At 46.9% G+C, this 23,944-nt stretch overlaps 1 protein-coding gene across 2 annotated transcripts in view; it reads right to left on the bottom strand.

The window, feature by feature from the left end:
- PNPLA1 (patatin like domain 1, omega-hydroxyceramide transacylase) overlaps positions 1-23,944 on the bottom strand; it is a gene marked incomplete at both ends in the record, with an annotated part of 43,522 nt that overhangs the window by 5,124 nt on the left and 14,454 nt on the right. Inside the window, 7 exons of one of the 2 annotated variants that reach the window (XM_079712751.1) lie at positions 771-896; positions 2,104-2,182; positions 4,758-5,327; positions 9,632-9,692; positions 10,570-10,779; positions 11,726-11,791; positions 13,283-13,515. In XM_079712751.1, coding sequence (XP_079568877.1) covers positions 771-896; positions 2,104-2,182; positions 4,758-5,327; positions 9,632-9,692; positions 10,570-10,779; positions 11,726-11,791; positions 13,283-13,515 — 1,345 coding nt within the window. The remainder of the gene's footprint in view (positions 1-770; positions 897-2,103; positions 2,183-4,757; positions 5,328-9,631; positions 9,693-10,569; positions 10,780-11,725; positions 11,792-13,282; positions 13,516-23,944) is intronic. The other variant, XM_079712752.1, reaches the window with a different exon arrangement.

Genomic DNA, 23,944 nt, shown 5'->3' with positions numbered 1-23,944 from the left:
TTTATTTGGCTGCGTCGGGTCTTAGTTGCAGCACGCAGGGTCTTTGTTGAGGCATGCGGGATCTTTCGTTGTTGTGTGTGGGCTTCTCTCTAGTTGTGGCACGGGCTCTAGAGCACGCAGGCTCAGTAGTTGCGGCTCATGGGCTTAGTTGCCCCATGGCATGTGGGATCTTAGTTCCCTGACCAGGGATCAAATCCGTCTCCTCTGCATTGGAAGGCGAGTTCTTAACCACTGGACCACCAGGGAAGTCCCCTGTTTGGTTTTTAAGTACAGTTCTTTTCTTTTTTTTCTAGGACAAGGAATAACAACTTTATTCCGGAAGCTAGCAGATGGAGAAGATGGTAGACTAGTGTCCCAAAGAATCATCTTCTTTAAGTGCAGTTCTATTCAGAAGCTGAGAGGTGGCTAGTTAACCTCTGGGAGTTATATAACCATAATATCTACTAATTATTGAGTGCTATTACACATCTTGCACTCTGTGAAACAGTTTACACAGTTGACCTCGTTAAACCCTCACAACAACCTTATGAGCTGGCATTAGCCCTATTTTACAGATCAGGAGATAGAGGCTCAGAAAGACCAAGAGTCCTAAGCGCACTCACCGGGTGAGACTGTGGCAGAGCAGGGATTTTATGTTGGGTGTGTCCAACCCCAAAGCCCAGCTCCACATCCCTATCCTTATTCATTCCCTCACTACCCCTGTAATCTTCCTGCAGACCATTCCCAAACCTGCTCCTCCCTGTGGAATTAGAAACATGAGTCATGCTCACTGCATTTTGTTGCCTGGTTTTTTGGATTGTGGATGTCTTGGGAAGCCTTTTCTGGTGCCACTTGTCTTTTGTTTGTTCTTCTTGAATACCTTGCTCACCCAATTGGAGTCTTCAGCAGTTCTCTCCCTGGGAAAATAGATGAAATAATGGTTGGTTAATGACAGAGCCCTGCTCCAGCTCAGAAGGTAGACAGAAACACCAATGCCATGGTTCTCAACCCTGGCTGAACATTAGAGTTCCCTGGCGAACTTCTATTTTGTAATCAATGAATGTTTATCTAAGTAACATCATGCCAACTAGTCAAATGAAACTCAGCTAAACTTTTATACAGTTATATGTCAATGCAATAAAGTTTAAGTCATGTGAACAAAATGCATAATTCATGCCCAAGCACAAAATTATTTATGCAAATTCTTTCCAAAAGTTTTATAATTAAAACTATACTTAATGTGAGAAGCAGGTATGTTTCAATATACTTGATATGATATCGAGTGGGAATATCAAAAATTAAAGTGCCTCAGGCCCTGTTCTCTGCAACTGTGGCCATAGAAAAACTCAGCCACTGCCAGAGCTACCCCAAGGCAGGAAGGGATGAGGTCGGGGGGCAGAAATACCCATGATTCACCCTCTGATCTCCTGCTGTTGCATTCCACTGGCTAACCCCACTGGCATTCAGTCAGCAAAGGAGTCTGGGTATTGCGGTTCCCAGAGAGGAAAAAACAAACAAACAAAACAAACAAACAAAAAACAGCTCCCCAGGCCCTCTCCCCATCACTGCAAAGACAATAATGGAGTACATGTTAAACAACCCAGCAACCCAGACAGTTGGTGTGCATTATGAAAAAAGATTTTCTGGGGACAATCTACAACATAGGAATATTAGCCCTCTTTTTATGTTGATAGAAAATAATTTGGATTAGGGGAAGTTTTTGGTAGAGTCTCTTAACTTATATTGTGCAGGATCCACCAAAGGCTAGAATGTAGCATGCCTGCCAGCTCTTTTGAACTGAGACATCAACAGAGAGTCAGATACGAGGAGGGGTACACACTCTCCCACTGCATTTAGAGAAGGTACATTCCCCAGTGTGCACAGCAGGGACTGGGGGGAATGACACTGTCAGCATGAATAGGTTCATGCCCCACACGTTGCCTTCACTGAGGAAGAGAGAAGAGGGAGTGGTGGTCTGCAAACGGTAAGGGGATGGACTGAAATCACATCCAGAAAAGGAACCCAGTGCTCCTTGGGCAGCTAAAGAGATGGAAAATATCACTTAGCGGGACCCTCTCCCCTGACCAAAGGAAAGAACATGTTCCCAATTGAGGAGACACTTACATTGCATAAGGCTTGCTCATGGTTTCCTTCACATTAGCCAGAGGCACAGTGCTTTTGGAATTTGAAGAAGCAAAGGGAGCTACAGCCAAAAAAGAAAATACAGGAGACATGAGTGAGATGTGGTTGGGGAGGAGTACATAGTCATTTTTGAAATAACAATAGGAAGTAAGTGAAATGTTCAGAAACAGTAAAGAACTTTTACTCTCAAATTCTCGTATTTGGGACCAGAATCATGTTGTTGGATTTGACTGAGATCCAGGGCAGTGGCATCTGCAGAAGGTCTGAAGCTAACCCTTGATATAATATTATCAGCAATTCCCTCATAAAAAGCAGCCAGTTGTGTCAGGGAAAGTTGTCAAGAAAATCCCCCACAGGGGTCTAAACCTTCTAGCATCTGCTTTATGTAATGCTTTTGTCTTTTTTGCTGGAATAGGAAATACAAATAGTTTCATGACCATTGTTCTTAAGTAAGATCCTTTTTCTTTCTTTTTTTTTTTTTTTTTGGCTTGCGGGATCTTAGTTCCCCAACCAGGGATTGAACCTGGGCCCACGGCAGTGAAAGCCTGCATGCTAACCACCGGACCACCAGGGAATTCCCTTAAGTAAGCTCTTTGCATGTTTCTGATGAGTAGGGGGATATATAACACGTGAATATTAATATGTAATTATGTAATACATGTAAATAAAAATAATATAGAATAAATTAATAAATTCCTCTTCTGAACTTCTTTCATTTGGGGACCTGCTGGATATCCCTCACTCTCCCAAATCTATTTGTGGCTCCTTTGTTTATGGATTTTCCTGGGACTTTTTGCAGCACCTCCCGCCCCCAACAACAACATGGCCACTGCCAAACGACTGCTAACATGAACCCCTGGGGCTCCACTCTGCCCAATTCCTACAGGTGGCCTAGGGTGTCACTGCTGAGACCAGCTGGAGGCTCCAACAGGATGCCTCAGCCTTAGCACTACCGGCGCTAAGGGCCAGGCAATTCTTTGTTATAGGGGTTGAGCATTGCAGGATGTTTAGCAGCATCCCTGGCCTCTCCCAACTAGACGTTACCCACTTGGTGACAACCAAAAATGTCTCCAGATGTTGCCAAATGTCTCCTGGGGAGTAATATGGCCTGCAGTTGTGAACCACTGGGCTATCCATACCCTCTGTCCGCCCCCAATATGAGTGAGGAATGCCAGCTCTGGGTCCAGGAGTTCTCAGGCTCCTGAAGGTGGCTGCCTTTAAGCACAGGTGCGATAACATAAAATAAATGCATTTCATGTAACAGGGAAGAAGACAACAGGTGAAAGACTTTGAACGATTTTCTGACTCTTAATGTTCTGATATTTTTGTCTCATTGTTAAAAGAATCAAAGTGAACCTATTCAAAAAAAAAAAGAAAGAAAGAAAAGAAAAACAAAACAAAAAAAGACAAAGTGAACCTATTCCAGAGAAAGGGGGGTCACCCCTGACTCAGGGCAGATCCACAAAGAAGGAACCTTGCTAATCTCTGCTACTGTTTATCGTAATAACTATGGAAGCTTGGATGGTGGACCATGAGGACCCTACAACCTGGCTTCAGTCCATCATTTGGGCCCCTCTCCCTTGGTCCCCACCCAGACCACCCACAATGGCCAAACAGGTATCTTCTTCATCCTGAATGTACCTTGCACTTTCCTTCTCTGCACCTGAGCCTCTGGAATAAACAAAATCTGAAATGTTCTTTCTACTCTGTCGGATCCCACAAACCACAATTGTCAAAATCTTGCCCATTTCAAATCACCTGTCACCTCCAAGAAGCCTTTCTTATCTCCCCAGAGAGATGTGATCTTATTCTCTATTAATACCCTCAACACTGTTTTTGTCAGTTATATAGTACTTAAGAATTCCTTTTGCGTTTTTGAGGTTGGTATCCATGCCATTCCCTCCGTTGGAGGGGAGATTTCCTGAGAGTGAGGAATTAAGAGCTGCTCATCTTTGCAGCCCCCAGAGGGGTGCTTCACCTGTAGTAAAGAACCAGTTTTTTAAAATACTGTTTACAATCCATAATGGACTAGCGCTTTTGTGAAATACAATATAAATGAATTAGTAGGAAAATGACCAAGCTCTTGGATGTCATAGCTCTACTGTATTGCTATAAACATTTCTAAATGCTTGCTCTCACTTTCTGTACTCATTTCATTGTGAACTAATAACAAATAATTCAGGGACTGGCACTGGTCCACAGACCCCTTCTTGAGTAGCATTGCCCTGGCACAGCAGCTTTCACAATAAAAAATCTACTAGAACAGCTGCTCTCAAATGTGGAGGGCTTGTAAAAACTGCACACAGCTGGGTCCCACCCCTAGATTTTGTGATTTAGTAGGTATGTGGTAGGGCCTGAGAATTTTCGTTTCTAACAAGTTCTCAGGTGGTGTTATTGCTGCTAGTTGGGGAGCACACTTTGAGAATCACTGGACTAAAGAAGAAAAAAAAACCAAATGTCAAGTACACTGCCCTCTCGTGGTGGTCTGTCCTCATAGCAAGTAGAGACGCTAAAGTTACGGGCTAACTTCACCAATGCACCCCTCTAAAGCAACTGTTATCAGCAACCATGTCGTTACACACTTGCCAACAGGCTCCAGACATGAGGAAGCTGTGAGAAGCCAGAAGGGTCCATACCTTGGGGCTGTTCTGGGCCCAGTTCCTCCACAGGTGGCTGTGCAGGTGATGCTGAAGAAGAACACTGGGGCAATGTTGGAGATGTCCCCACAGCGGAAGGCCCCAGGGATGTCCTGGATGACATTGATGACTGGGGGGGTGGGGATCTGGGTGGTGATCCAGTCAGTTGTACCTGCTGTGATGGTGATACGGGTGACAGCCCAGGTGTTGAGCTGGGGAGGAAGTGCACAGCTGGGAGTGATAGAGGCGGCAAGTCAGTTGGAGAATGTGATGGTGATGAGGCCAGTGGCGATGCAGGTGGTGAAACAGGTGACTCCACAGGCCACTCACATGTGGATTCAGGTGTCTGCACAGGTGGGGACAGAGGTGGACTACGGCCACCTTTTCTTTCCCCTTTGGGAGCCCATTGTGTGTGAAGTTGTCTGGATTCTTCTGGACTGGCCCGCTCCGTTTGGAGGCTTGGTTGACAGTGTTCAGGGCACTCATTGCCAAGGGCAAGTTCTATCTGGCAGTACACTTCTACCCAGGGGAAAATCACTCTCTTGGAAGGAGAATTAAGGTAAGCAGCATCTAGGAAAAACAACAGCATGGGGTCACAGGTGGCATTACTAACCCCTGGCATCAGCATAGTATTTGCAAAAAATGGCTTCCCAAATTATTCTCATAAACAAGATTAGTGCTTTTCATTGTTTTTGTTCTGTTTTTGCTGCGCTGCACAACTTGCAGGATCTCAGTTCCCCGATGAGGGATTGAACCCCAGCAGCGAAAGCCTAGAATTCTAACCACTAGGCCACCAGGGAACTCCTGGATTAGTGCTTTTCAATGGCCTTTCTTTACTTACTTGAATTTATATTGAATATCTGATTGTGGGTTTTTTTTTTTTTTTTTTGTGGTACGTGGGCCTCTCACTGTTGTGGCTTCTCCCGTTGCGGAACACAGGCTCTGGACGCTCAGGCTCAGCGGCCATGGCTCACGGGCCCAGCCGCTCTGCGGCATGTGGGATCTTCCCGGACCGGGGCACGAACCCGTGTCCCCTGCATCGGCAGGCAGACTCTCAACCACTGCGCCACCAGGGAAGCCCTCTGATTGTGTTTTGATCCACTTATTCAATGGATAGTTATTGAGCATCTAATATGTGCCAGGCATTATACCAGGCACTGAGGAGTTGAAGGAGACAAAAATAGGCCTCTTGGAGCTTACAGTCTAGCCTGGGGGCAGGCACTAACCATGCCAATAACCTCAAGTTTTAACCAAGACAAGTGCTAGGAAGTGAAGAATGTGGTACTAGGAGAGACGGGAGCAGGGAGGGCTTCCCAGAGGGAGTGACGTTTGAGCTGAGACGTGACAGGGGAGGGGTCCAGGGGGTGCTCAGGGTGGGACGAGGAGGAGCATTCCAGGCAGAGCGAACAGCACACACAAGGGTCACAGGTTCGGGGGAGCAGCAGGAAGTCAAGGCCCTGCGAGGTCAGTGTAGGTGGAACAGGGGTGGGCATACTTGTGATGGGACATGGGGCTGAGGAGACCACAGGGGCCAGACCATGCAAGGGCTTACAGGCGGCATCAAAGACCCTTCATCTATCAAAAACTCTAAAAATGCAAATTAATCTATAATGACAGAAAGACATCAGGGTTTGCTTGGGGATGGTGGGATGAGGGAAGGTGGGAGGGATCCCAAAGGGGCATGAGGAAACTTCAGCCATGATGGATTGTTCCCTATCTTGATTGTGGTGCTGGTTTCACAAGTGTGTGTGTCTGTGTCTGTGTGTCTGTGTCTGTGTCAAAACTCACCCAATTGTGAGTGGGAGGAAGGGAGGGAGGAAGGTCAGTTTGGCCGGGCATGGCTGGATATGGGATGGATATTTCAGACCTGGCATCCTCTGAGCTCCGACCTCACCATGTACATGTGTCTGTGTGGGGAATGTGGATTTTCAAGGACGCCAGCAAGCAGCGTCTGCTGTCAGGGGAGGCCAAGGGTGGAGAGGGAGGCTCACCTGGTGGCAGGAATAATTAGGTAGATGTGAACCCTTAGGAGGGAGGAGAAAGAGGATGCCAGGATGTGAGCTGAGGAGTTCAGGGTGACACCTTGCAGGTGTGGCTTTCTACCTGAGCTGACCCCCTTTCAGAAACCAGGCAGGAGGCTGGAGCAGACTTCCGTTTTCTCTTCCCAGATGGTAGGTGGGGATTTCTCAGGCTATGTCAGTATTTCCTGCTTGCATCTGGTGCCGGGAGAAAACTCCAGGCCCACCAAACCCAAGAGGATTTAGGTGCTGGAGCTGAAACTTGCACTGAGAAAGCCATGCACACATTTGCAAATTGGAAGAGGAAGCAAAAACAGCTGGCAGCCAGCACAAGCTTTTTTCTCCCTTATGAGTTGTGTCTGTTCCTACTTGGAGTGATTCCAGGGCCATTGGGAAAAACCTGCCATCCTCCATATACTGCCCCAATTCAGGAGTGGATGCCTGCAATGCTACTATTAGAGTTTCATCCTTGGGTTTAAGACTGCTGTTCATACCTGTGAAAATGTCCACACCAGCTAAGCGTGGAAGCGGGGAGGGTGAGAGGGTAAGGAGCTACTGAGAAATGGGGGAGACTAGAGATGCTTAACAACCCACTTTGTAAGTCTTCCCAGGGCTTGCCCTGAGAGGAAGAGAAAGGAAAAGTTCTAGGCGAGAGACAGGTATGGAGGCAGCCAGGTAGTCAGGATGCAGTCTGAGGTGTAGCGGGATTTCCTGGGGCAGGGAATTGGTATCTGCTCTGAGATCCAAGAACCAAATCAGGGGCTCCCCAAACCTCAAGCCCTCGATATACACCATCACTGAGGAAAGAATGGAGGGGCTCCCCACCTGGGGCAGAAAGGACCACAGGCCCTAGCCAGACCCTCCTATTTCCTAAGCTCTGTAGGTGAGACTTCATCTCCACCACCACCACCCCCCTCAGGTTGTACAGTTTGGACAACCTTTTGGACACTGGGGGCTCAGCTTCATAGCTGTCACCTGTGAAAATGTGGAAGATGGGGCAGTTGTCAGAGGACAGTCAGGGTTAGGAGGAGTCTGTCTGCAGAGAGGTCAGAGGGGGCAGTGGACTGGATTGACCGTGGCTAGGAATAAAACTCAGAGGTAGGTTCCACCATCAGCCTCCTTGTACAGATGAGAAAACAGGCCCCAGGAGATGAATTACTTGCTCAAGTTCACATAGTTGGTGGTCAAAAACCAGGATCTAAACCCCTTTTACAGGGCTTCCCTGGTGGCGCAGTGGTTAAGAATCTGCCTGCCAATGCAGGGGACACGGGTTCAAGCCCTGGTCCGGGAAGATCCCACATGCCGCGGAGCAACTAAGCCTGTGCGCCACAACTACTGAGCCTGCGCTCTAGAGCCTGCGAGCCACAACTACTGAGCCCACATGCTGCAACTACTGAAGCCTGTGCGACCAGAGCCTGTGCTCTGCAACAAGAGAAGCCACCGCAACGAGAAGCCCGCGCACCGCAACGAAGAGTAGCCCCTGCTCGCCACAACCAGAGAAAGCCCGCGCGCAGCAACAAAGACCCAATTCAGCCAAAATAAATAAATTAAAAAAAAATAATAAATAAACCCTTTTTACAGATTTGGAACTAAGACTCAGAGAGGGAGAGTGATTTCCTGGAGCTCACAGAGCTTGGGGGATGGGGATCCTGGCCCAGGGCTACTTGCCTCCAGAGCCTACATTCTCTCCATCCTGTGTTCCTGCTCCCTACCCCGCTAGTCGGGAGAATGGACCCAGGAGAAAGTAAAGAGTTAGGACAGCAGAGCTTAGGAAAGCAGGAAGCAATTTTTTGGCTGCACCATGCAGCATGCAGGATCTTAGTTCCTCAACCAGGGATTGAACCTGCACCCCCTGCAGTGGAAGCACAGAGTCTTAATTGCTTGACTGCCAGGGAAGTCCCAGCAGGAAGCAATTTTGAAGAAAAAAAAGTGCACATATCCTACAAGAAAAACCTCATTCAACCCCTTAATCTCACTCCTTAAATATATTTTTTAAACTACATATACAAAAAGTTCACCACAGCATTGTTTATAATAGTGAACATTTGGAAACTCAAAGAATGATCAAAGTATTCTGTACAACTGTGATGGAATATTATACAGGTGCCAAAAAGCCAGTTACAAAGACCATATGGCAGCATGGAAAAAAATTTATGATATAACATTAGGTAAACACCCTTTGATCCAGAAATCCTTTTTTTCTGGAAATATGCTCTATGGAATTAATTCTAAATACAGAAAAGCATTTTTTCTTTCCTTTTAACAAAGATGTTTGCATGGCCTTCATGGAGTTAGCGTGTGTAGTGCCTGCCATTGGAATCTTCCTTCTACCCAGACAATGCACAGAGGATACACAGGGGTGGGACCATGCTTTCCAAACCAACTTAAGGCAAGGGCTCTTCTCTCTCATTTGTTGATCAATATGTCACTCAAAAGTCTCACACAAACATAAACTAGTCACATCTAGTTCTACATTAACAATACTGTTTCATTGGAAAGAGAATAAGATGCAAGAAAATGTAATGATATGAGAATGGAATGCTCCAGGGAGATATGAGCTATGTATTTCCTAAGCATAGTTTTTAAATTCAGAAACACATTTGTACAAAAGCCCTAGACAGTTAACCTAAAGTCCCATCAGTTAACCTAAAGCCCCTTTTCCACAGCGGTCCTAATTTCTGGCCACAGTATCATCTGGACAATGAAGGCTGTCAGGTCCCTGTGCCCATTTCCAGCTCTCCTGGGTGAAGAGCGCCTCCAGTTCACAAATTGGGGGGAAATGCTCCTCTATCCAGCCCTTATACTTCCCTTTGCCCCACTTTCCTCCTCTTCCTCGGGGCACCACACGGTACTTACTCAGCCGCCTCAAGTACGAAACAGCATCTTCGTACCCTCTGTAGTAATAATTGTGCAGGATCTGCAAGGTGGGGCACCAGGAAAATAACTAAGGCTGTAGCAACAGAGAGACCCATAGTCCTCTCTCCCAAAGCAGCTGCTTTCATTGCTCTTAAGCTTTATATCATGAGCTTTTCAAAATGTGCCCATCCTTCACCACCTGCTAAGAACAGCTGATCACCAGCTTCCCCTGGGCCTGAGAGGGTGCGATGTTTATAGTAGAACCAGAGAAGGTGCATTTGGACAGTATAAAGAGCAGCATTTGGAGACTGGGTTCAAATCCCAGGGCTGCCACTTATTGGCTGGGTGGCTGTGTGAATGTAACCTCTCACAGCCTCAGTTTCTTCACTTGTAAAATGGGTATAATAACAGTATCTATCACAGAGGATGCTGGAGGATTACACCAGATATTGCCCACAATGCCTTTTCTGTAAAAGGCCAAACAGTAAATATTTGGGGCTTTGTAGGCCACATATAGTCTCTGTCACTTCTTCTTGTTTTTTTTTTTTTTTTTTTAAACAATGCTTTAAAAATAGAAAGTCCATTCTTAGCTCACAGGCTGTATAAAAACAAGTCATATGATGGATTTGGCCCCTGGGCCATAATTTGCTGAACCCACATTGCATGTCAAAATGGGAGAGTTCAGCCAACATTGTTATCAGTGGTTCTGAGATCACCTCATTTTACAGGGGAGAAAATTGAGGCTGGGAGCACTTAGAGCCCTTGTTCAAGGTCACATACCCAGCTGGCAGCAAGGCCGGGATACAGCTTTAGGAGGAGGTTTAAGGGATCATTTGAGATGGACTGAGTGGGCCTCATTGGCTCCCCCATCCCACTGCAGACCCCATCGCCCTTTCCGGCTCTCCTTGCCCACCCCCCAGGTCCCTCCTGTCTCTTACCACCAGGTCTGGAGGGAACAGGGCATGGGTCATCCTGGCGATGTTCTCCAGGGAGAACTGGAAAGAGCAGTTGAACATGCGGAAGTCACAGAAGATGGCGGGGCAGTCCCGCGGGCAGATGTCCTGCTGACCACTGAAGGTGGAGATGGTGATGGAGTCCGTCCAGAAAGAGCAGGGCTGCATGCCCGAGAAGCCCCCGTCGATGTACCGCTGCAGGCGGAGAGGGGAGGCAGAGTGAGACATGCTCATCTGGGGTCATAGGTCCTCTCCCCCACTCAGGGAGAGCAAAGAAATGGGTCCCTTGGGAGAAGCTTTGACGCCGAGGTCCGGGGGGCATCCATACTCTGGATGAAGCAGGAATGAATGCTTCCCTGTCACGTTACCCTTCGTGGAGTCCCTCAACAGCTGAGGGCAGGGCCAGGGAAAGGAGCTCATCCACAGGGCCTTTTGAGAAGGTGCACATGTGGTGGGTCTGAGCAGGTTGTGAAATATCGCTCCTCCAGACTGCCCTGGGTCCAAGCTGCCTCCCTCTGTTGAGGTCAGACACCCTTACCACCCTCCAGAGCACCCCTGACCACCCTGTGTCCACCCTCAAGTCCCTTCCCCTCTTGGGGCTTCTGTTTCCTCAGCTGTGAACAAAGGATCACAGATACTGAGGCTCTAACTCTCTGGGTGCCTGCGAATTAAATGAATGATATGCAATACGGGGGTCCATCTACTAGCTGATTCCTAATCTCTGGATCTCATTTTCTTTATACATAAAATGAGGAGAGGGTATGGGTTAAATCTTCCTACTCAGAGTGTCGTCCGAGGACCAGGAGCACTGGCATCAGCTGAAGTTGATTAGAGGTACAGAGTCTCAGACCTACTGGATTGTCCTACTGGGGAAATCTGGCAAACCTGTGGAGCCTTGACTTACTGGGTTCAGTAATGTGTTGGTGGGTCCAGAGAGAAGCCCAACTTAGGGGCAGAAGGTCTTCTTAAAGCCCCAGAAATCTATCTACGCTGGGAATTCTGAGTAGGAAACCACAAGGACCTTTTCAATTCTTGGTCTTCCCACTGAATTCTGAGACCACTCCTCCCAAATGTGGGTCACAGGGGCCCTGAGGCACCCCTGGATCCCAGCTCACCCCCCATCCCATACTGAGGTACTTACCACGCCTCGGTAAGTTGGAGGAATGAGGCCGCAGTACACAGGGACAAAGCAGCTGCAGTACAGGGCCTGTGGGGGAGAGGACAGGGTTGAGATGCCCAAGGCCTGGGGGCTGGGTGGGGAGGGATCACCTGCAGGCACCTGGGCCACCGTCAGCCTGGCCCTCCTTAAACCCAAGGTGGAGTCACTGCCCTGGGAAGTGGAGCCCCAAGTTCAGCTCCTGGCTGGATCCTTGGTAACCTACTTGGTCAGGCTGGGCCCGATGTCTCAGTTTTAAAGGGAGAGAGTGGCCTCAATGATCTGCAGGGTTCCTTCCGGCACCAAATTTCCATGAATCCGATGGGATTCAAAATCCATTAATGTGTGTCTGGCCTGGGTCTGGAATCAAAGGAGGGTGAGATGCCCACCCTTGGGAATGCTCAGAGGGGGAGCAAGCAATTAGGTGACAGTACATGGGGTGACAGGTGCTGTGATGGGGGTGAGCATGGGCATCGTGGTCCCAAAGAAGCACCCAACCCAGGGGTTGCAAGGCAGGCAGGTGATGAAGGAAAGTTCCCTGGCAGGAGTGACTGGAGTCTCACCAAGCAGGTGAAGTGGGGTGGGAAGGAGGGAAGGGCATCCGGCACGAGGCAGGAGGCGCAGCAGGTGCAGACACAGAGGCCTGCTTTGTGTGATTTGCTCTGGTTGGCATGGGTAAGAGTGGGAGGTGGTGTGAGAGGGCTGGGGAGAGAAAAGTCTTGAAGAGCTGGGTGCTAATAAACCCAGAGGACATGAGGTAGCTGGGGGAGGTATCCATGTCCCTGCCTATTCATCCCCAACCCCCAGGGTCAAGGCCATGCCAGTGTGGGGATGTGAGGATGGGTGGCGAGGGTCTTGTGTTCAGAGCAGGGGAGGGGATTGGAAATATGGGTGGAGGGTCATGCAGCTCAACTCTTGCCCTGAAAGAAAATTGGACATATTCACAGCACTCTCCAGCAATAATAAGTCATAACTAAAATGTATATTAATGAGCTTAGAACAATGCACTGTCAGAATCCCCTTTCCTAAGTGTTAACCCATTTAGTGATAAAACAGTCCTTTTTATCAAGGACCAGTGGAAGAGAGGGGGCGGAGGGAAGCTGTTCCCACAAACTGGGAGTAATTTAGTGGGGAAAGACTGAAGTCCAGGCCCTAGAGGAGCCATGGGACCTCTGTTGGTAATACCAACGGGCCTCTGAGAAGCTGCAGGATTAGAGCAGAGGGCAAGACAGAGGCAAAAGGAGGCAGACCCTGAGTGCTGAAGTGTAGGATGGTGAGCAAGTCTGATTAGTTTTTGGCTTCTCTGTGTCCATCTTGTCTAACAGCATGCCTGACACAGAAAGGTAGATGCCAGGAGAGTGAAGGGAGGGAAAAACTAGGGAGGCAGAAAGTAGAAGGAAGGAAGTGAGGCAGACAAGTGGACCATCCCAGAGGCCTGTCGAGAGAAGCAGGGCCAGCCTCTCCTTTCCTGTCCCAACTCCCTGGCCCCGCCCTTATCCCTAGCCCCACCCCCGCCCTTATTCCCAGGTCCCGCCCCCTTGCCTCGATGAGCTCTTCCTTGGACGTATATTCTGAAACCACAACACTCTCTCCATCCGTGAACCGGGTGAGGTTCACGTGGAGCTTCCCCGTGGCGACCTTGTAGGAGTCCTCAGGCAGGACCCGGTACAGAAACTGCCTCATCATCTGCACCATCTTACAGGACCGGGACAAGGGCCCCAAGAAGGATTTCTTCACCTCGGCCACAACCACATTGAGGACTTGGAGGTACTCATCTGTGGAGGAAGCAGAGAGGAGTGGGAGCTCAGCGGTCTCCGTGGCAAAAAGAGGTCAAGGGCGATTTCACCATCTCATCCTGCATCCAACAAATGGGGAAACCTATAATTCTGATGCAGGGAAGGTCTCAGGCATCAACCTGTCCTTCTGCACACAAGGAAAGTAAGGCATGGAGGAATGAAGTCACTGGCTCCAGAGAGCCCACAGCTAGTCAGGTGTCCTGACTCCTTCCTATTGAGGGCAGAGGACCACTTTCCTACCCCAGATAGCTTTCCCTATCACCATGCCTGAAGTCCACCACCAGACTGCATTCTTTCGAGTCTTAGAGGCTTTTGGCCCCATATGAGATTCCCATTAAATACGGCTGAAAGCCTTCACCAAGTGACACCCTGGGATGCTTGCTTAGTGCTGGCGAAGTCTGTGGGGCTGCCGACCTTGAGGCAGGGGAATTACAGGGAGGGGTGAACTTGGTCTTGAAGCCATTGCATCACCTTCCTTTTATGGCCCCCGGTACAGGCCTGAGAGGGAGAAGGCCCTAAATTACAGACCCAAGGCTGTGCTGCAGGGGTTCCCAGGAGGGTGAGATGAACCTTCTGTCTCCTTCTGAGAGGAGCACAGCCTGGGCACATAAGGGCCTACACGTGCCAGATGGGGCTTGGAGGGCAGATGCGTTGTCCAGGGGCTGGCAGAGGAAGGTGTAACCCACCTGCCCCCCACATTCCCCAGAATTCTACCAGGGAAGTTAGAGTTGTAAGCTTAATAAGAAGTGCCATCACAGCAATACTGTGAGGTAGGTATTTCTATCCTCATCTTACTGATCAGGAAACTAAGGTTCTGAGAGCTAATATAAGTTGCCCAAGGTCAACCATCTAGTAAGTGTACAAAGTGGGATTTTAACCTAGAGTGTGTGACCCCGGAACCCATACTCCTTCTGTTACAGTAAGCTAAAAGCTTTCAGAGCTGGGACTGTATCTGCCTCTGGCCAATTGCTGCTAATTTCTACCTTGTGCAAACCCACTGGGAAAATCAGGAGCAGAAATAGCTCTGAAAAGAACTGCTAATTTTTTTAACAAATATTTAATTGTAAAACATCATATACAGAAGAACTTTCTTACAATTAGTGTCATGCAGCAAGAGCTACCTGGGAAGTTGTGCAGTCATGAGCTCTTTGCCACTGGAGGTAACCAAGCAGAGGCAGGACAAGTACCTCGGTCAGAGAACTTATCAAAGGGATTCCTGCATGGGTGGTAAGGGCTAAGATTCCTTCCAGCCCTGAGATTCTGGGATTCTCATGGGCACCTGACAATAAATCTGAGAAGCCATCACAGTGCACGTTCCTTTCCTGTTTACAAATAGAGCATCTGAAGCACAGAGCGTTTAAATGATTTGCCCAAGGTCACACACAGCAATCTGGGGACAAACCACAGCTAAGGACGCTCTACTCCTCTTGCATGTTACCATTCACAGATGATTCCTCATTAATCCGGGGAGCAGGTAGGATAAGGAAGTTTAGCATCATTTTATAGATGTAGAAGCTGAGGCAGAGAAAAGCTAAGTGTCCTACCCGAGGTCAGACAGCCAGGCAGTATTTGTTCTGACTCCAGACTCCACCTTCTTTCCCTGAGTGTTGGACTGATCCCAGAGGCTGAGCGAGCCTGGGTTGCCATGGTGACGGCTTTTTCTCTCCAACATTCAGAATCACAACTGCCTCTGTGTAGTAGAGGCAGTAGACCTGATCAACGCAGCGTCTTAGCCATCACTCCCTTACAGGGGAGGGTGCTCCTGGCTAGCTGGGGAGGCCCTGCAGTTTTAGCAAGGTTAGCTTTACCAAATACCAACCTGTACAAACTGTTTTGCCTCAAGCGAGGGTGGCAGCCAACCCCCCAGTAGGTTATGAAGCAACTGAGCATTTTGATACCAAGGTGTTGGGTCATTGAGTTCTTGCCGGCAAGACCAGTCAGGATGGGGAGTGGAAACAGGGTGGGGACTCGCTGTTTTGGAAATTCTTAATGAGCAGCTTGAAGTGGCCTCGCAAGGGTTGGTGGCCCTTCCCACAATGCCTCAGAGCCAGGAGCACCTGATTCAGCTTGCCGTACACTCCTGGACTCCCAGCAGGAGGCGCTTGCTGGGACCACTGGAAGGAAATTTGTTCTCACTGCACAAGAAATACATGTTCATTGTGGAAAAAAAAATTTTTTTTAATGCAGATAAGCAAAAAGAAAAAAATTTTAATGTCTTAGAATCTCTCCACCTAGAGATTAACATTCGGTATATGTCTTCCTAGATTATATAGTTTATATTTATTCTTACTTATAAGAATACTTATATGAAGTCATACTGTACACACTATTTTGTAACTTGCTTTTTACACCTAATAAATCATGTCTTTCGACATCAATAAGTAACCATTTATAACCCAATTTACGAACAGTATGGACAGCTATTGTAAGGTTATACCATTATTTATTGAGCAGGTCCCCAACAGGGATTGGCTATTTAGTTTCCTTGCTTTTCTAAACAACGCTGCAATGAATAATCTCTTGCTAAATTCTTTGCCTGTGTCCTTAATTACTTTCGATAGGATAAATTCCTGGAGGTGGCAATGTTAGGTCAAAGGCATGCATATTTAGTCTTATAATACTTACTTAAATCATTGCTTTTGTATATTATCCACTTACAGTGAACTCTCAGCTATATAGGGATGGTGGCGGGTGACAGGGACAAAGCAGTGGCCAAGATAACACAGACATCTCCTATATACTTACATCTGAAAAACGGTGCTATCTGGAAATTAGCAAGGTAGACAGGGAGGAAGGGGGCAGGAGATTGCCTGATTTCTCCCACTCAGGTGCCCAGTTTTGTATTCTTCCCTGCTGCTCACCGGGGCTGTGTACCAAAGGATGCCTTTACCTCTGTCTCTCCTTGCTTCTCCTCAGGTGTCTCTCTCTGCATCTCTGTCTTCAGAGTCTCTAACTCTTTCTCTCTCTCTCTCTTCCCCTCTCTCTCTGTCTCTTTCTCAGAGAAAAACAACTAACCTTCTGGTTAAACAAGTCTCTGTTGATAGAAAGTCAGGTGTTAAGCATAGCAATTGCTGGGGGTCTACAAGAAGGGATAAATTTAGCTTGTTTCTTTACGCAACTCTGTTCTTTCCAGCACCTTCTCCCGTTTAAAGGCCTCCTTCCAAGCTGCAGGCTGCTGGGCTCTGAGACACAGTGTCCCACAGTGGCCAGAGCAAGTTGGGATTTAAAAGCAGCACTGTGGGAACTCAAGGCGGGCTGCTCCCACCCCCAGCCCACACTTAACCACATCCACTTCTGCTCCCTCCCACCTCCTTTCACACCTTTCTATTATCTAATTGCGGGTCTGTCTCCCAAACCCAGGAGATTCTCTGAGGGCAGGTGTTTGTGGTCCTCCTCTCTCCATGGCCTATCACTGCACTTTGCCCATGGAAGACCCTTCAGAAACTTTGCTCTAATCTGGGAACTCTTCAAGGGGAGGGATGGGCCCCAGTCACCTACACCCACTAAGCCTCCCACAACACTTGGTGGGTGCTTGGTATTTGTTCAGTATGTGAACAAAGGAAAATACAAACCCAACAAAGCAAGCGATGGAGATGCTTACAGGGAAGAGTTACTTGACTTAATTACCCAATAAAAACTTGAAGGCAAGATCATCACAGATAGATGGATAGATAACAGAGTTAACTATATTGATAAATGCGGCCAATTCACCAGGTTTTACAAGCCTATTGTGCCAAGAAGTTCAGCAGGAAATTAAATAAGATCCTGGGACTGGGAGGTTTTGAAGGGCATGTGGAAGCCACTCCAGTGTCAGCCACTCAGAGACTCTTTTCTGTGACCAGACCCATTTCTTGGAAAAAGATCAGGCTTTGGAGCCAGGGAGATTTGGTTCAAATCCCAGCTTTGCCACTTACTATCTGGGTCACCACTGGCAAGTCAACTAACTTCTTCCAGCCTCAATTTTGCCACCTATAAAACGGGAATAATAATAATACTTACCTTACTGGGTTGTTATGAGGAAGATAGTTTTTTAAGAGCTGGCACATAGTAAGTGCTCAATACTGGTTATGCCAGTAATTCTCCATGTGACCATGGATAGGGTTTCTTGATGTTTCTGGCTTTCAGCTTTCTCATCTGAACAGGGGACAATGATCTCCGCCCCATATCTTTATCAAGGTGCACTCAGGGCTTCCCTGGTGGCGCAGTGGTTGAGAATCTGCCTGCCAATGCAGGGGACATGGGTTCGAGCCCTGGTCCCAGAAGATCCCACACGCCATAGAGTAACTAAGCCCGTGAGCCACAACTACTGAGCCCACGTGCCACAACTACTGAAGCCCGTGCGCCTAGAGCCCATGCTCCACAACAAGAGAAGCCACTGCAATGAGAAGCCTACACACTGCAACAAAGAGTAGCCCTCGCTCGCTGCAACTAGGGAGAAGCCCATGCACAGCAACGAAGACCCAACGCAGCCAAAAATAAAAATAAATAAATAAATTTATTTTTTAAAAAAAAGGTGCACTCAGGCTCACTTGTGGGTTCAAGAGAACAAAGTAAAAGCACTGTGGAGATGAGAGGATGTACCCCAGTTTCAGGGAGTGGTAAGGGTATGGATGAGGAGTAATGTAGTTTAGGCATGGTTGGCAGCAGCACTCCTTACCCTGTCAACTTGGGGGACCCTACAGATTTAGTAGGGGAAAAGGGGGGCTTAGTAAAATCATTGACGAGGAAGGAAAGAGATATGTGTTTATCTCACTTATATGCTTAAGTGCGTAATATTTCCCCCTTCATGAGGGCAAGGATGGTCTCCATCTCATTCATCCCTTTGTCCCTAGCACTTGATATAGTGCATGGAACATGGCAGGCACTTAATAAACATAGATGCATGCATGAATAATGAATAAATGAATGAAACGAGAAATCAAGGGAGGACACTGCAGCCCAGAGAGAGAAGAAGCTATTCAAGGTGACCCAGAGTGTAAAAACAGGGCTTCTCTTTCCCTCCCTCACATAGCCTCTTGCTAAGTGTTAAATCCTAGAAAGATGGGCACTTGGCAGCTGACAAGTTAAACTGCTGGGGATCTCGTTCACAGGGTGCCCGAATTAAATTGGCTGTGCAGGATGAATCTGCAGTGGAGGATGGGACTAGAGGCCCCAGTCTGCCTCGGACTGGTAGCCTAGCAACAACTTCCAGTTCAGCCAATCACCGTGAGGCCCCTCTCACTGCGGCCCTTCTCCCCCACCTGCGGGAGCTGTGGGCACTGGGGAATCAGGGGGCTCGGCAGCCTCTGTGGAGGCGTTGGCGAGCAGACTCGCGTTCCCAGGAAAGCCATGCAATTCTCCGAGTCCCTGTGTGGAGACCCTGGGAGTCAACTGCTTTTACCTGATCCCTACTTGTAGGCTGAATTATAGGCTGTATTTCCCTGTGGGCATATATTGACTGCCTGACTCCACTATGATCATTATTATTAGTATTATCTTAACAACAGTCGTTTACCCAAGCAGGTTTTCACACTTGTAATCTCAGTTTATCCTCACAGAGACAGTGAGCCCCTGCAAGGGATGGGGGTGGGGAAATGGTTTATTCACCATTTTATTTCTAAATCCTACACTGCAAGGGCACTGATTGGAAAAAAAATTGGCTTGAAGATTCAGTGTCACCACTGCACAACTGGATGGTCCATAGAGACCCTCCAGGGCAGCGATTTTTCAGCCAAGGAGCCTCCATTCAAAGAAAAGGAAATAAAAGGAATCCAAATCAGAAAAGAAGAAGTAAAGCTGTCACTGTTCGCAGATGACATGATACTATACATAGAGAATCCTAAAGATGCTACCAGAAAACTACTAGAGCTAATCAATGAATTTGGTAAAGTAGCAGGATACAAAATTAATGCACAGAAATCTCTGGCATTCCTATACACTAATGATGAAAAATCTGAAAGTGAAATCAAGAAAACACTCCCATTTACCACTGCAACAAAAAGAATAAAATATCTAGGAATAAACCTACCTAAGGAGACAAAAGACCTGTATGCAGAAAATTATAAGACACTGATGAAAGAAATTAAAGATGATACAAATAGATGGACAGATATACCATGTTCTTGAATTGGAAGAATCAACATTGTGAAAATGACTCTACTACCCAAAGCAATCTACAGATTCAATGCAATCCCTATCAAACTACCACTGGCATTTTTCACAGAACTAGAACAAAAAATTTCACAATTTGTATGGAAACACAAAAGGCCCCGAGTAGCCAAAGCAATCTTGAGAACGAAAAATGGAGCTGGAGGAATCAGGCTCCCTGACTTCAGACTATACTACAAAGCTACAGTAATCAAGACAGTATGGTACTGGCACAAAAACAGAAATATAGATCAATGGAACAGGATAGAAAGCCCAGAGATAAACCCACGCACATATGGTCACCTTATTTTTGATAAAGGAGGCAGGAATGTACAGTGGAGAAAGGACAGCCTCTTCAATAAGTGGTGCTGGGAAAACTGGACAGGTGCATGTAAAAGTATGAGATTAGATCACTCCCTAACACCATACACAAAAATAAGCTCAAAATGGATTAAAGACCTAAATGTGAGGCCAGAAACTGTCAAACTCTTAGAGGAAAACATAGGCAGAACACTCTATGACATAAATCACAGCAAGATCCTTTTTGACCCACCTCCTAGAGAAATGGAAATAAAAACAAAGATAAACAAATGGGACCTAATGAAACTTCAAAGCTTTTGCACAGCAAAGGAAACCATAAACAAGACCAAAAGACAACCCTCAGAATGGGAGAAAATATTTGCAAAATGAGCAACTGACAAAGGATTAATCTCCAAAATTTACAAGCAGCTCATGCAGCTCAATAACAAAAAAACAAACAACCCAATGCAAAAATGGGCAGAAGACCTAAACAGACATTTCTCCAAAGAAGATATACAGACTGCCAACAAACACATGAAAGAATGCTCAACATCATTAATCATTAGGGAAATGCACATCAAAACTACAATGAGATATTATCTCACACCAGTCAGAATGGCCATCATCAAAAAATCTAGAAACAATAAATGCTGGAGAGGGTGTTGAGAAAAGGGAACACTCTTGCACTGCTGGTGGGAATGTGAATTGGTACAGCCACTATGGAGAACAGTATGGAGGTTCCTTAAAAAACTAAAAATAGAACTACCATATGACCCAGCAATCCCACTACTGGGCATATACCCTGAGAAAACCATAATTCAAAAAGAGTCATGTACCAAAATGTTCATTGCAGCTCTATTTACAATAGTCCAGAGATGGAAACAACCTAAGTGTCCATCATCGGATGAAAGGATAAAGAAGATGTGGCACATATATACAATGGAATATTACTCAGCCATAAAAAGAAATGAAATTGAGCTATTTGTAATGACCTAGAGTCTGTCATACAGAGTGAAGTAAGTCAGAAAGAGAAAGACAAATACCGTATGCTAACACATATATATGGAATTTAAGGAAAAAAATGTCACAAAGAACCTAGGGGTAAGACAGGAATAAAGACACAGACCTACTAGAGAATGGACTTGAGGATATGGGGAGGGGGAAGGGTAAGCTGTGACAAAGTGAGAGAGTGGTATGGACATATATACACTATCAAATGTAAAATAGATAGTGGGAAGCAGCTGCATAGCACAGGGAGATCAGCTCGGTGCTTTGTGACCACCTAGAGGGGTGGGATAGGGAGGGTGGGAGGGAGGGAGACGTAAGAAGGAAGAGATATGGGAACATATGTATATATATAACTGATTCACTTTGTTATAAAGCAGAAACTAACACACCATTGTAAAGCAATTATACTCCAATAAAGATGTTAAAAAAAAAAAAGAAATCTCAAGTGAAAACCTAATGTGTATTACAAAACAACTAAAAACAGGGCTGTTCTGGGTTGAAGGCAAGTGGGGTCTCAGGCCCAATCACCCCAGCCAACCCTAGGAAAGAAGGCCCTGAAAGCACAGCCCTGAAACTCCTAAGGATCTAGGAGCCTAGGTCAAAAATAGTAAACCAGACTAATTCTCTCATTTTACAGGTAAGAAACCCAGCTCAGGATAAAGGTTGAGCTCAATAAATATGGCTGAATGGGTGGCTGGCTAGCTGGCTAAATGGAGAAATGAATAAAAGCTGGATAAACCCTAGGTCATGCTCTCTATGGTAGCAGAAACTGGAACTAGAATATATGACAAAACTCACATTTTCCTTCTCTGTTCTGAATGCATTATTGGCTTTAGCCAAAAGCAAAACAACCCTGACTTAGTAAGCACTTAAAAAACCAAAAAACAAAAACAATACTTCTTATGGATAATAAAAATATTCCACAGAGACCTTTTTCTAACCATAAGAGTTTACTAAAAAATTGGTGTAAAAAGTTCAAATCATCTTACATCAGGTTGCCATGGAAACAGCAGTGCCTGCCACTGGTTCCTCACCTGGATTCCTGTCAAGGTACCCTCGGAACTTTTTCTCAGGGCCTGGGGCCTCACTCAGCCACCGTGTGCCTCTCCCCCAGAATCTAGACACAATCTCCACAACTTTCCACTGAAGGATCTACTGATTACCTTGAGATGAAACAGGCAGAGAGCATGTATCTAGAAAGTTCTCTGGAACCCCACAAAGTTCTCAGGGCCATTGCCCCTGCTCTTCTCTCTCTGTTTTCTTTGGTGGACCCAGAAGTCCATTCAGGATTCTGCTCCAAGGTAGAAACCAATACTGCGCCCCTCCAGGCTGTAGCCTGTCCTACCCTACAGACTCTCCCTGAACTACTGAGGGGACACTGGGATAATGCAAATGTTGTGAACCAGTCACCCTACAGTCTTAGTGTATATATGTGTGTGTGTTTGCATGTATGTAGTCAGGGGACCTCCAGGTGAGCCTCTGCTATAAAGAGAAAAGACCATCTCAGAGCATCTACTCATTTGAGATTTGCCCAAATTAGGGCACCACTGCAGAGGAATGCCCAGGCCTCCCTCTTTCAGAACCACTGATAGTTGAAGTTCATTTCTGCTGACTGGCAGTATTCACTGCCCCAGCTGTCCAAGACTTCAGTTGGTGGGGTCTGTTACCTACCTACCTACCTACATAGACCTCCGTCTACCTTACATGAGTCTTGAAATTCTCATGGAACCACAGGTTTCGATCCCAGCAGCTGTTTACTGCTCTTACTGGCTACCACTCTTTGGTACCTCCTTGGTGCCAGGTGCTGTGCCAGGTTCTGAGGCCTCAGTTTCATGTAATCTTCATGACACCCCTTTGAGGTAGGTACTGTGGCTATCTCCTCTTTACAGATGAGGAAACAGAAGCTCAGCCAGTAGCTTGGCTACGGTCACACACTGGAAAACAGCAGAGCTAGGCTTCCAACTCCTGAGGGCCCCAAAGCCAGTGTTCTTTCCGCCACAGCTCACTGCCTCCACCAGGGACACGCCCTTCAACTCCAGAGCCTCCAGTTCCCACGGTGAGGTAGGGGGAGCAGGGTGGCTCTGCAAAGGCTCTTGGGATCTGCCTTTCTAGGATTTAGTTTAGGCACATCTCCTAAGGGCTCAGATGTCCCTGGGAGACAGGAAGACTCTCTTTAGAGCAACAGAACTCAAATCACGTCTTCAAACATATGCTCCTCTGTCCGCATACCCAGAGACCCTTCTCAAGCCAGGCCAATCTCTTCTCTCATCAGTAAACACAGAGTGCACAATCCTGCTTTTCTTCCTGCTACACAACTTCTATTTACTTATTTATTTTTTACTATCTATGCAGACTTCACCGTAAAGCCCAGCTTAAGATCTGGGCTTTCTCCTTAAAGCCTTCCCTGATCACCCTCGCTATTAGCTCTCTCTTTCCCCATACCATCTGCACCATTTATCTCAGGTTGCCTTCAGTGGTCTGTCCTGTCTCTCTGGTTAGCGCATTCCTTGAGGACAGGACCTGTATCAAGAACACCCTTCTCCTGGGACTTGCCTGGCAGTCCAGTGGCTAAGACTCCGTGTTTCCACTGCAGGGGGAACGGGTTCGATCCCTGGTCAGGGAACTAAGATGCCTCAAGGGGTGGCCAAACCTAGCTCTGTGTTGAACACTTAGTAGGTATTCAAGAATAAATTAAAGAACTATTTAAGGTTCCATATTTCTGGTTTGCTCCTTTTATACCCCCAGCACTTAATTCAGTACCTGGCACACTGTAGGGACTTAATAAATGTTTGCTGAATAAATTAATAATGAATGGTAAAGAATGAATGAACTGAAGGAGGAGATCAAAGAGTATCTTCTCTATTGGACTGCTGGGACTCTTCCCAACTGGTGGTCAGGAAGGTGGAATTCTTCAGTGACTCAGCCGGACTTGGGGCTTGACCGAGCAGTTTGCTCTGTCAAGCCTGGTCCTAAC

Source organism: Hyperoodon ampullatus (assembly GCF_949752795.1).
Source record: "Hyperoodon ampullatus genome assembly, chromosome: 10".
In the NCBI taxonomy this organism is placed as follows: domain Eukaryota; kingdom Metazoa; phylum Chordata; class Mammalia; order Artiodactyla; family Ziphiidae; genus Hyperoodon; species Hyperoodon ampullatus.
This window is presented reverse-complemented; position numbering and strand designations above follow the sequence as displayed.